We start from the raw sequence: 13,397 nt of genomic DNA, 5'->3' as shown, positions 1-13,397 counted from the left end.
TTGAATTTGTCGATGAAATCAGACGTGCTGATCTTATTTTTTGAGTTGTGAGGTGGTCTGTATAATGCGATAATTTTTGTTGTTCTTTCATGACATATTACGGATATTTCAACTGATTCAAATGATTTATGAAGATGGGTGTTGTTTTGCACTTAATCTCAGGAATTAGAGTTTTTATGAACGATCACAATACCACCTCCTCTACGCTCGTTGCGCGGAAAAGAGCAACTTTCAAATCCAGGTGGCGCAAGTTCGTTGATTGTTGTTTCATCGCCGTATTCATTAAGCCATGATTCTACAACACATAGTATCTCGATGTTGTGATCCGTGATTAGATCTTTAATTTCAATAGATGTCAACTCAGGTTAATATGGCTTGTAAAAATATTAGTCATAGTGACATTTAAAAGGCAGTAAAATATGGACAGAAGAGAAAGCACCATGATTAAAATTCTTGGGTGTGTAGTCATGCAAAGATGTAAAAATGAAGAAAATTTCGGGAACCCATGCAAAAATCTTTAAAACTTACTGGTAAAAAGCCTCACAAAGTTCATAAATTGAAAGTCCTGATAATTACGAATCTGTACATATAAAATTTATGTAAAAAGACACAATATAATCGTTAAAAATCCATATATAAACAGGAGCACACAACATCACAGCTAGCCGGTTAGGCGTGGTACATTAGTAGTAGTAGTAGTAGGTGGTGGTGGGAGGCTACAACCCAGACTTGGCATAATTCTCAACATCAATCACACTTGAGAAAAACAAAATAAAATATCCCCCCCCCCCCCCCAAAAAAAATTTTAAAAAATAAAAAAAATAAAAAAATTGGACTATATCCTTTGGAATCTTTCCACATATTTGGGTCCAAAAATCGAACAAAAATACAGGAAATCGTACCAGTTGGCAGGTCTGAGAGTAACTTGTAACACATAAGTAGTTGCAATAATAAAATCACTTATATCAAACCTTCGCTTTTTTGTGGAAATGGATGGGAAGAAAAGCAGATGGAGATCACAAAAGAATGGACTCCCTCAAGGATCGGTACTTGCACCTATCCTTTTTAACATTTATACCAATGACCAACCTGAATTTGAGAACATCCGGAGGTTTCTATATGCTAATGATCTGTGTCTTGCATCCAAGGCCTCTGATTTCAAGACCATTGAGGAGAGATTAACAGACGCCCTGAAGACACTCTCTGAGTATTATTTAAAGAACTCACTAAATGCCAACCCAGGAAAAACTCAAGTGTGTGCCTTCCATTTAAAAAACCAGCAAGCCAACAGGAAACTGAACATCTCCTAGAATGGGAACATATTGGAGAACAACACATTCTCTGTGTACCTCGGTGTCACCTTAGACGCAAACTGTCCTTCTCTCAGCACACAAAGAAACAACCTCCTAAGAAAACTGGCAAACACTACATGAGGAGCAGATCCGAAAACAGTCAGGACAACCGCACTAGCCCTCTGCTATTCATCAGCCAGTCTGGGCAAGATCTTGCCATGCCAAAAAGATTGACCCTGAGCTACATAACACCTGCTGGATCATTACTGGTAACTTGAAACCAACTGCAGTCCAATCCTCCATCAGACTTTCCACATGGAGGGAGTAGGACAATCATGCAAATGAAGCTGTTGAAGAACCGAGCGATGAAGTGCCTTATGGAACTGAGCTCCCTAGGAATGAATGGGTAACATTGAACAGAGCATGGACAAAAATTGGGAGAACAGCTGAAAGTATGAAAAAGTGGGGGCTGGCTGAGACTAGCTTGTGTACATGTGGATGCCCAGAGCAGACGATGGAGCACATCCTTAGAGAATGCCAGGATGGGCCCAGCTGCACTGACCATGACCTAAGAGTCTACTCCACAGATGCTGTGGAGTGGGTTCGGTGTTGGAGCGACAAGCTATAATGATTCAGTTTGGATCAACTTTCACTCTGAGTCAAAGAGATTAGCCATGATGAGAGACAAGAAGCTCTTACCAAACCCATTGGTCACAAATCACAGTTGCCAATTCCAAAACAAAGTAACAAAGAATATCACTCAGTCTCTCTTTACAACTGTCATTGTCTACTTGTTGTCAAGACTATGTGCCCAGCCCCCTCGCTTCCTATCTAATGGTCACCAATGACCTCCAACCCATACTGTAAAGCCCTGCCCTCTTTTGTCTCTGATAGGATGGTGTTACACCACTGTAGCATTAAACCCATCCGCTCTCTATTCTTCAACTGTCATGATTTCACCAATGATAAAATTTAACCTTGAGATTTTGTTGATTTCTTGAATTTGCCACTTTTTGAGGTAAAAAATTTGTTGCCATTATCCAAGCTTGTTGCAATTAACCAATGACTTTTATTTAGAATAAATTCTGTTTCTTGGGAACTGTTGGATTAACCGAAAGTTGCGATAAACTGAGTTGCGATTATCCAGAGTGATCTGTAGTAGTAGTAGTAGTAATAGTAGTAGTAATAGTAGTTGTAGCAATAGTTTGTGGTAGTAGTAGTAGTAGTAGTAGTAGTAGTAGTTATAGTAGTAGTAGTGTAGTAGAAGTAGTAGCAGCAGTAGTAGCAGTACTAGTAGTAGTAGTAGTAGTAGTAGTAGTAGTAGTAGTAGTAGTAGTAGTAGTAGTAGTAGTAGTGGTAGTAGTAGTAGTAGTAGTAGTAGTAGTAGTAGTAGTAGTAGTAGTAGTAGTAGTAGTAGTAGTAGTAGTAGTGGGAGTAGAAGTAGTAATAGAGATAGTCGTCATCGCCTCTTAGTAATAGTGATTGACAATTGTTTTTTCAATTTACAATTAACTTTGATAAGCTTAAACCTTCTATGAAAGCACTAATACTCACTACACAGGAGGCTCCGTTTTGACACTGAACGCCTCCACACATTGCAATCCGACATCCAGAGATTCCAATCCCTGACCCCTCGTATCCATCTGGACACTGACATGAACGCCCATTCACTGTGGCTGAAATTTAAAGGTGAAATTTTTTAATGTATTAACTTGATCAAAATCACACATTTTGACTAGCAATTCAATTTTCATTATCTTAACCACCACAACATAACATTGTTTTAAGGTTATAGGTCATACTTTATGAATAGAAGTCCTTTATAGCCTGAAATCCATTAAACCAGGTTATCTCTATTGTCTTAAAAGACATTAACAATTGTTGCTACCCTTTGGATATGATACAAATCTATTGTGAATTACTTTCCACCAGGCCTAACTGACCCAGCTGCCCAATCATTGTTGGGTGGACAGGGAGTCAGAAAATGACCTAACTGTACCCTCTGCTTGTGAAAGAAGTGCTCTACCAACTGAGCTATTGGTATCTTCACTGGAGATGATAACTTTATATAACTTTTACTAAATTAGACATGCAAATGAACCATACTTACAACCTCTTGATAGATATATGTGACTCATTGCATCAAAGTAGTCATTCAGAGCCCTTAAGCCCATGGAGCCAGAGTTTATCCTGGTTTCTAAAGCAAGAAACAGGCAATAGCGGATAGGACACTTGTCTATCGCAAAGTACTTTCTGCCAGATCTATCAGACTCAGCTACCCAACCACTACTGGGTGGACAGGGAAGTCAGAAAATAAGCTCAATTTCACCCTGGACTGATCTCGGTTTCTTTGCATGTGGAGCCTGTGCTCTACCAACTGAGCTATTGGGAACCCTTGTTGAGTGTAAACTCATCTTTAATCATTCTTTTCTTATATTATATTCTTATTGTTGTTGCTCTGCATATTATCATTATTACAGTCGACTCCACTTAATGACACACCCTTGTGAGTTCAGGATAGTGTATCGAATCGATTAAGCGGACAAGCTAAAAATAGCACCTAACACCAGCTTTTGCTCTGAGTTTTCTTCGGGCTTGGGGGGGTGGTTTTTTTAAATTTTATTTCTTTATTGTGTTTGTTATTGGGGGTTTTTTTTTCGTTTTTTTTTCTTTTTTTTTTTTTTTAATATTTGCAACAAATTGTGACATTATAGTTTGTAAGAATTGTAATCATGAAGCGTTGATTGCTTTCTATTTTGTGCAAGCTGTTTAGAAACTCTTGTCTGCATTCTCGCCAATGTTGTTAGATCATCTGTCAAGCATTATTCTTGGATGAAATGGCGTTGTTTGTCCACTATGTCAAGTTTTTCAGTGTTTGTCAGGGGTGGTTGGTGTGTCATATTCTGATGACTCATGCTTATCTTTATTATCCAGGCGCTGTCTGTGTGGCTGAATGGGGTCCAGTAGCTCCTGAAATGTCAGTTCACCGCTGATGGGTATATTGTTGTCCAATCAAGATGGAATCAAGGTGTAGCAATTAATCAGAGAGGGTGTGTGATTAAGATTAAGATTATATAGAAAAACTCAGTTTTTCAGGAATGTGTAGCGTATAAGCGGAGTGTGCGATTCACCGATGTGCGATTAAGCGGAGTGAACTGTATTACTTATTTCAAATATTATGATGTGATAATTCCACAAACGTTTTGAAAAATAAAATGTCAGGTCACAAATAAGATCTGTCACTTGAAGAGTGGTAGTGCAGTCTCCTCAACCTCCTCCCCATCCTTCATCTTCTTCTTCTTCTTAATTGATGGACTCATTGTAACTGAGTAATACTGTCAATATGAACAATAACACTAACACATTGAGACGAACATTGCATTCCAAGTTGTATGTATTGCAATGCAATGTTTATGTCCTCGGCGCTGCTAAGTAATTTAGTTGAATCTGGAAGGCTATTCCACAGAAGGATGGTGTTTGGAAAAATAAAATTGATGGCTATTGACATTTGATTGCAGGATGTTGAACATTTGTCTGGTTCTCTTATCTCGTTAGTTGGCTTTTGGATATTTTATATTATATTGTTTATTCCCTTGAAAAATGTTTGATCTTTTGGCCAGGGGAAGCCATCCTAGTTTTTCATATTGGTTTCTGGGCTGCCTTTGGTGAATGAATAATTATTAGTTACGTATCTTGCACCACCTTCTGTACTTTTTCTATGCTCTATTTGTTTTTTCTGATATGGGTCTACGAAATGAGTGTTTGTTGCAAATAGATTTGTTTTATGCTTTGTTTCCCAATCATAATTAGGAAGGTTGAAATCACCAGCTATATAGAATAAGGTCTTTTTGTTTTTTTCATGAATTTTGGTTATTTATGCACATATCATTTTGCCTGTTATTATTTCACTGTCTGGTTGCTTTATACACCGATCCTTAGTTTATGTCTTTCTTATTTAAACAGTTGGGCTTAATTGTGCAAAATACTGTTTTTGTGTGTTCACAAACTCAGTATTTCAATCTTCCTTTATACATATGATGATGCCATCTCCTTCCCTGTCATGTGATGTCTTTTTGGTATATTTCAAATTTGTAAAGTTCAAGCTCTTGATTTTTTTATGTTTCCATGTAGCCAGGTTTCAGTGCCTATAATCACATTCAGTCGTTTGCCACTAACTTTGAAAAGTAATAACAAGTATTTTGGAGGCATATGTTTGACTCAGTATTCTGTTGGAGTGATATAGATGTTGGATATATAATTGTAGTCGAAAATATGAAACTGAGGATAAGTTTATGTATCCTCATATTTATTATCATTTCAACTTCAAGTATACTTTTTGGCATCTACTTCACCCAGAAATAATACTGCACCGCAATTGACTCTATTAAAACTCTATCATCCCCCCCCCCCCCCCCCCCAAATCTTTTCCACTAATACTTACAGATACAATTTGCTACAGGGTGGCAACCACCATTGTTGACTGAACACGACACAGTGTCTCCAACATAATTACAGGCCCTTCCATTACCTGTGTAACCTGAGTGAAGATAGAAATTTATGAATAATTAATGGACATATCCATTAAGTAAAAAAGACAAAAAGAAAGAAGGAAAGAAAGAAAAAAATATAATAAAGAAATTGACATTATAGATTAGACAAGTGTTATACAATTTTAGTAGTTACTGCAACAGACATTTTTGTGTCAGAAAAAAAACCCTATAATATTCTGCGTCACGTGTCGAGAAAATGAATATTTTAAAACCAGGACATTCAACCATTATACCTCCACCAACAAAAAATGTACAGAGCTACATTTGGTATAGTCTTAAAGATGAAGGTTTCAGCTTTCTTCTGATACCACTTCAACAAAACAACAAAATGGGCACTAAAGGTAGAAAAATGTTGTTTTAAAACTTTGCACAGCAAAAAAAAAACAGACACATTATTGATATGAGATTTTTTCCGAGTTTGTCTAAAAGTCAAACATCTTATCTGTATTTGTACCAATTTGTTTTAATGAAGGTTGTTTGATGGCCAAGGTATCGCATTTTTAAAAAGACCACCACACAGCCGTATATTTCATTAGAAATCTTTCACTTTAGTTTTCTCTCCACTGTCAATGACGGGCAGACCACCATGTGGTTATGTCATAATTGATGTCCAGAACAAGAAGAATGGCCATAAATTATCCCTGGAGGTAGAATCACCACTTGGGTTTCATTGTCAGCCAAGAAATAGGACAATTCTCATAAAATCATTATTTTTACACTGCACTTGTTGACCGTACACTTCTATGTTTTTCTATTTTATATGGATAGAGCGGCCACATTTTCACCTTTAAAACACAATTATTTTCATTGATATCAAGAAATGGTGAGTGTACTTTATTCTTCCTTGAACAATTTATATTTTACTTTTATAAAATCAACATGAAAAATATTTCATATTAATAAAATATTTCAAATTTAAATTTAACGAGTTTTGTTACCCTAACCCATAGTGGGGAATATAAGAGTAATAAATCTACTTTTAACATGGTATTTTTTCAAAATTTTTAATGAAAGGTTTTTGCACAATTGATGTGTAAATACATCCTGTATATTTCTTTGTCGGCTAACAAAATAAGTATTCAGACTAACTTAATCTAGAGACTAAATTCTAGTGGTGTTTAATATAAAAGAACATGACCGTGATGATGATGATGAGGAGGAGGATATTAATAATGATGCTGTTGATGTTGCTGCTGCTGCTGCTGCTGATGATGATGATGATGATGATGATAATGTAGTAGTAGTAGTAATAATAATAATAAACATTTATACAGCGCTCAATCTCGTGTAAAACACAAGCTCTGGGCACTTTACAATATAAATTATCAATTTTGAGTGAAAGTGAAAAAAAAAAAATGCAATACCAAGAATTCATAGCCAAATCAAGGGTTCATAGCGTCAATACAAGCAAATACAGTGAAGATGTGTCTTGAGATTCTTTTTTAAAGGCAGGTAAAGACTTGCGCTCCCTCAGACCACGTTGTAGTTCATTCCAAATCTTGGGGCCGAAACAAGCAAACGATCTATCACCAAATTTTGTTCTTGATCCTTTTCCGAAATTTTTCATTTGATCATTACATGATCTTAAAGTGTAATTTTCAAATTTACACATGACCACGTGATCTGTGAGATATACTGGTGCTATACCAGTCAAACACTTATAAACAAGACACGCTGCTTTGTAATATGTGCACTTTTCAATGGGCAACCAAGGGGTTGCATGATCAGGCCTGTAAATGGTTGGTGAAAAAATTGTCTGAACATTTTGAACACGTGAAAATAGACACAACAGGACAAAAATATGGACACAACACAGATATGACACGTCAATTGACTAGTCAAATCATGTCACTTTCCCCTACTTATTTTTAACGAGGTCCTTATTTTATGGTATAAAAAAAAAAAATCCCAATTATTTGAGGTCCCAGGTCTGAGTTAGTTGTAAAATGAAAGGAAGAGAACAATTCCTACCCTTTTGAAGGATGTGTATCTAAACGTCTAGTAGTGCTCGACACGGGAAGCTGCGTATCTTCGCTCCTGTTTGTGTTAAATGTTTACGCTGATTCTTTCGTTTATTTGGATTAATTCTTATAGAAGAAGAAGAAGAAGAAGAAGAAGAAGAAGAAAAAGAAGAAGAAGAAGAAGAAGAAGAAGAAGAAGAAGAAGAAGAAGAAGAAGAAGAAGAAGAAGAAGAAGAAGAAGAAGAAGAAGAAAAAAGAAGAAGAAGAAGAAAAGAAGAAGAAGAAGAAGAAGAAGAAGAGAAGAAGAAGAAGAAGAAGAAGAAGAAGAAAGAAGAAAAGAAGAAAGAAGAAGAAGAAGAAGAAGAAGAAGAAGAAGAAGAAGAAGAAGAAGAAGAAGAAGAAGAAGAAGAAGAAGATGACGACGACGATGAAGAAGAAGAAGAAGAGGAGGTGGTGCGGTGGTGTGGTGAGAGCTTTCGAAGAAGAATATATATTTCGAAGAAAAATAATTATTTCGCATTATTTTCTTTTCCGTCTCACATCGGGACAGAACCAAAGAAATATAGAGACTGAGAAATAAGAACCGGAGATATGCATGTGTGTCGGTAGCAAAATAGAGAGAAACCTTCCGGTCCAGTTCCACACACTTCTGTGTGTGCATTATTTACTGACTAGGTGTGTGTGTGTGTGTGTGTGTGTGTGTGTGTGTGTGTGTGTGTGTGTGAAGACAACTCGCGCGAACTTCGCGACCTCTCTCTCGCTGGCTGTGGCACAGTAGCCAAGCAGTGGATACATAAACGTCTAGCGGAGCGTGTATGTGGTATGATAATATTATAGCTAACTGATAGACGGCATGTTCTGTCTTTGATGCGACAAATAAAAAGTTTTTTTGTTTTGTTTTGTTTTTTTAAGTCAGCATTTGAAACGGAATAAAATCTAATTTTTTCGAGGAACGAAATAAAAGTCTTTTATTTTCTTTTTTATTGGTTCTGTTCTTTGGCGTTATGAATTTTATTTTTACTACTATCTTTTATTTTATTTTTTTTAGCACTTATAGAGCAAAATCGTACTGTCGGAAATCCGACAATAGACGGAAGATTTACAGGCCTGCATGATCCAAATTTCGTTTGTCAAAAACTAATCTTGCTGCACTGTTTTGCAGTAGTTGTAATTGTTTTATAGAAGCCTGGGGCAAGTTGACAAGCAGGGAGTTACAATAATCTAGTTTCGAAAAAATGAGGGAGACAACCAATGTTTTACATGTTCCAATTGTAATATACTGATGGATCGAACTGATTTTCTTCAATTGAAATTGTAATTGAAATAGTAGTAGTAGTAGTAGTAGTAGTAGTAGTAGTAGTAGTAGTAGTAGTAGTAGTAGTAGTAGTAGTAGCAGAGTTAATAGTAGTAGTTGGTAGGGAAATGAAAAGCAGGAGGAGGAATAATAATAATAATAATAATAATAATAATAATAATAATAATAATATAATAATAATAATAATAATAATAATAATAATAACAATAATAATAATAATAATAATAATAATAATAACAATAACAATAACAATAATAATAATAATAACAATAATAATAATAATAATAATAATAATAATAATAACAATAATAATAATAATAATAATAATAATAATAATAACTATGCACACTAATATAGCACCAACATCTCATGCAATATGAGCTCTAGGCGCTTTGAAGGAAGAGGAGGAAGCGGAGGAAAAAGAATAGAAGAGAAATGATGATGATGATGATGATGACCTTGATGACAACGACAAATATAAAGATAACAATTATAATGAACATAACGACAATGATTACAACAATGATTATGGATGAAGGGAGGAAGATGAGAAAAAGAAGTAAGCATGGGAGAAGCAGTAGGAAGAAAGAAGAGAGAAAAAGTTGTAGGAACAAAAAGAAATGTAACATCAGCACCTACCAGCAGGGCAATTACCACAAGTGCTGGATCCCCGATTATTGAAGCACTGAACCGGAGGATGGATGGAACATCCGCCATGATTAATCAGACATTCATTGATGTCAGAGCAGGAATATCCATTGCCTGTGTAGCCTGAGGAGAGATGATAAAGCACAAGATATGGTACCATGTCTCTAACAGAGAATTTTAAATAATGAATATTATGGCTTGAAAACTATTTTTAAAATACAAAAAAAAATATACACAGGGCTGTAAATGGTTGGTAAAAAAATTGTCGGAACTTTCTGAACATGCGAAAATAGACCAACAGGACAAAAATATGGATTAATTAATAAACACAACACAGATATGACATGTAATGTGACTAGTCAAATCCCGTCACTTTCCCCAACTCATTTATAATGAGGTCATTTTATGGTACCAAAAAAAAAATCCCAATTATTTGAGAGAGTACACACATTTCTGGGCCCAGGTCTGAGTTAGTTGTAAAATGAAAGAAAGATTTGAAGGATGTGTATCTCATGCTTGACACGAGAAGCTGCGTATCTTTGCTCCTGCTTGTTTGTGTTAAATTTTTAAGCCAATTCTTTCGTTTATTTGGATTAATTCTTATAAAAGAATAAGAAGAAGAAGAAGAAGAAGAAGAAGAAGAAGAAGAAGAAGAAGAAGAAGAAGAAGAAGAAGAAGAAGAAGAAGAAGAAGAAGAAGAAGAAGAAGAAGAAGAAGAAGAAGAAGAAGAAGAAAAAGAAGAAGAAGAAGGAGGAGAGGAGGAGGTGGTGCGGTCGTGTGTGAAGGAGGAAAGAGAGAAAAATTAAAACAATCATGGTCGTGAGGAAAGTATACTTCTGCTGAGAGCGTTCGAAGAAGAACAAATATTTCGAAGAAAAATAATTATTTCGCATTATTTTTTTTCCGATCGACATTTATACTGAAACGAAGTACCCATAAGAAGGAGAAAAGAGAGACGGAGAAATGCATGTCTGTCTGTAGCAAAATAGAGAGAAATGGCCCAGTCCGACACACTCTGTGCGTGCTAGTTATTTACTGACTAGGTGTGTGTTAGACGACTCGCATGAAATTGCACAACCCTATCTCGCTGCCCCTCTCTCACAGTACGCAGGCAGTGAATACATCCATGTCTAGCGGAGTGTGTAGGTGGCATGATAATATAGCTAAATGATAGACGGTCTAGTTTTGTTTTGACTTTGATGCGACAAATAAAAAGTTTCTTTTTTTTCTTTAAGTCGGCATTCGAAACGGAATAAAATCAGTTGTTTTTTTTCGAGGAACGAAATAAAACTTTTTATTTTATTTTTTGTTGGTTCTGTTCTTTGACATTACGAATTTTATATTTAATTAGGTATTGTTTCATTGTTATGTCATAGGGATAGTAGATTAACACATTCTCTCTCTCTCTCTCTCTCTCTCTCTCTCTCTCTCTCTCTCTCTCTCTCTCTCTCTCTCTAATAAATACTAAAACTACCATAAGCCATGGTCTCACGGTTCGGAAAAGTTCCAAATGATCAATATTATGTATATTTTAAAACAAATTTATAGTTGACCCTAGCCATACAGCTCTAAAACTATACAAGTTAGAATTCTGATGTCTTCATCATATTTTCTGATAATATTGCCATAAAATTGCCAAGTTTTAATATCTAATTCCACGTATTAAGCGAGATACAGGCACAAACCAGAATAAAACGCAGAAAAAGCGTCCCATATTTTCCGTATTTTTTTCTCTTTGTGAGTCATCCAAATAAATGACATCTTTGAAACTGCATAACTTTGTTATATATTAATGGATTGTCAAAATTCAAAAGGATTTTTACTCAGTGGAGATAGGGCTTTGATTTAAGAGTAGTATTTCCTACAAAAATAGAAAACAAAAATTTTCATAGTCATTGCTATATATATATAATATATATATATATAATATATATATATATATATATATATATATAATATATATATATATATATATGTGTGTGTGTGTACGGTTAGATTAATTACAAATATTACATTTGCATTTCCATGAGAGGATATGATTTTTGAAAACATTAAAATTTGAAATTTTCCTGATGTGCTCGGGAAGTTCATTCCAAAACACAGCAGCAGAATATCTGAAAGATCTTTTGCCATAAGACGTTGTTCTGACCCTTGGAATATCAAAGTGGTTTGAATATCTAAAATTGTATCTGTTATTTTTCAAAATGACCATATCAGATAGACAAGGAGGAGCAATTTTGTATAAAATTTTAAACGTTTCCAAAGCAATTGTTCTCATTCGTCTTATTTGTAGGGAGGGGACTTTGGCCTTTGAAAGTAATCGGTCGTAGGATTTCAAGCAGTATTCACCTAGCTTTTTTAAGTGCTGCAACAAAAATGGGTTTCAAGTAGACAACTTGTACTATTTGAAATGGAAATTTGTTTAAACATGGCCTGCTAGTGGAGCATGAAAAGCATTCTGGAGCAAAAGATCATTGTGAATCAGTTGAAATGCCTGATATAAATGGTCACATATGTATTTATCTTGCTCTTGATCAACTTCGTCTAAATGCCCCTTCCACCTAAATGCCAGGTTTTTTTTTCTGCTTCACAACCACCGGGCATTTAAGCAATCACCACAGTATATGAAATTGGTTTTCCAGCCATAGTATGAAGAGCTCATTTTGTCAATGAGACCTGAAATGCCAGAAACTAAAAACAATGTTTAACAAAAACTCTGAAATTTTTGAAGCCACTATACCTGCTGGACAATTGCCACATGTAAAGCTCCCAGGTGTGTTGATACACAGGACAGGAGGATCAATTGAGCAACGATTGCCACCGGCACACTCGTTCACATCCACCACACAGGCAGGATTTGAACCGTCTGTGGTCCAACCTTGTTGGCAGATACACCTAAATCGTGGCTGCATCAAAAAAGTTAACAAAAATAAATATATAAATGTGACTCACCATCTCAAACTGGTCTTAGATGCTCTAAAGTGAAATTATTGTAAAAAATACAAAGTTTGGGTTAAGTATATATTATGATTTCTTGTTTGGAATAATCATATTTTGTTAAATTGCTTCAAAGAAAAATTTAATCATTTTGGTAATTTCATCATCAAATTCATGTTTTGGCCAGTGCTTCAATTTGACACAAAAATGGATTGAGACAATTGATCACAAATACAGAATAAGTTGCCCATTGATATTTTCATGGCTAGCGATTTGTAATTAATCCTTAACCTGACTACTCACTCAGCCACAATACTACACAAACCTTTAAGCTTGATCAGATCAAAGTTTAATGCGAATGAGCAATATATGCATACCTGTCCAGCCTGCACTCTGTTCTCATTGACACACGTGCCATGTCCACAAAGCTCGGAATGAGAAGCTGATGTACAATCATCATGTCTCTCGCTGCAGTGGATACCATACCAGTTGGCTGCACAATTGCATCTGGGAAAAGATAATTTATCCTAATTAGAATGTTATAATACAGCATTCAATCATGCTCTATGTCCTTCACTGTTCTTTATTCGTTCCCCCAGCAAACCATGTGCAACCTTCTTTTTAATCCAATCCACTTTATTCTGTAGCAGCTTCAATACTTAAGATAGATGCAACATTTATGTGGTGTGGATGG

At 35.5% G+C, this 13,397-nt stretch overlaps 1 protein-coding gene across 3 annotated transcripts in view; it reads right to left on the bottom strand.

The window, feature by feature from the left end:
• The window catches only part of LOC144958147 (cubilin-like), a 232,482-nt gene that overhangs the window by 194,996 nt on the left and 24,089 nt on the right, over positions 1–13,397 (bottom strand). For all 3 annotated transcript variants that reach the window (XM_078889900.1, XM_078889901.1, XM_078889902.1), the window contains 5 exons: positions 13,081–13,210; positions 12,507–12,672; positions 9,758–9,889; positions 5,734–5,829; positions 2,847–2,968 (listed from right to left, as the gene is read on the bottom strand). In XM_078889900.1, coding sequence (XP_078746026.1) covers positions 2,847–2,968; positions 5,734–5,829; positions 9,758–9,889; positions 12,507–12,672; positions 13,081–13,210 — 646 coding nt within the window. The remainder of the gene's footprint in view (positions 1–2,846; positions 2,969–5,733; positions 5,830–9,757; positions 9,890–12,506; positions 12,673–13,080; positions 13,211–13,397) is intronic.

This window comes from Berghia stephanieae, chromosome 12 (assembly GCF_034508935.2).
Source record: "Berghia stephanieae isolate SIO BIC M18660-M18661 chromosome 12, UCSD_Bste_1.3, whole genome shotgun sequence".
Lineage (NCBI taxonomy): Eukaryota > Metazoa > Mollusca > Gastropoda > Nudibranchia > Aeolidiidae > Berghia > Berghia stephanieae.
Note: the sequence above shows the minus strand (reverse complement) of the source record. Positions and strands in the feature narration are given on the sequence as shown.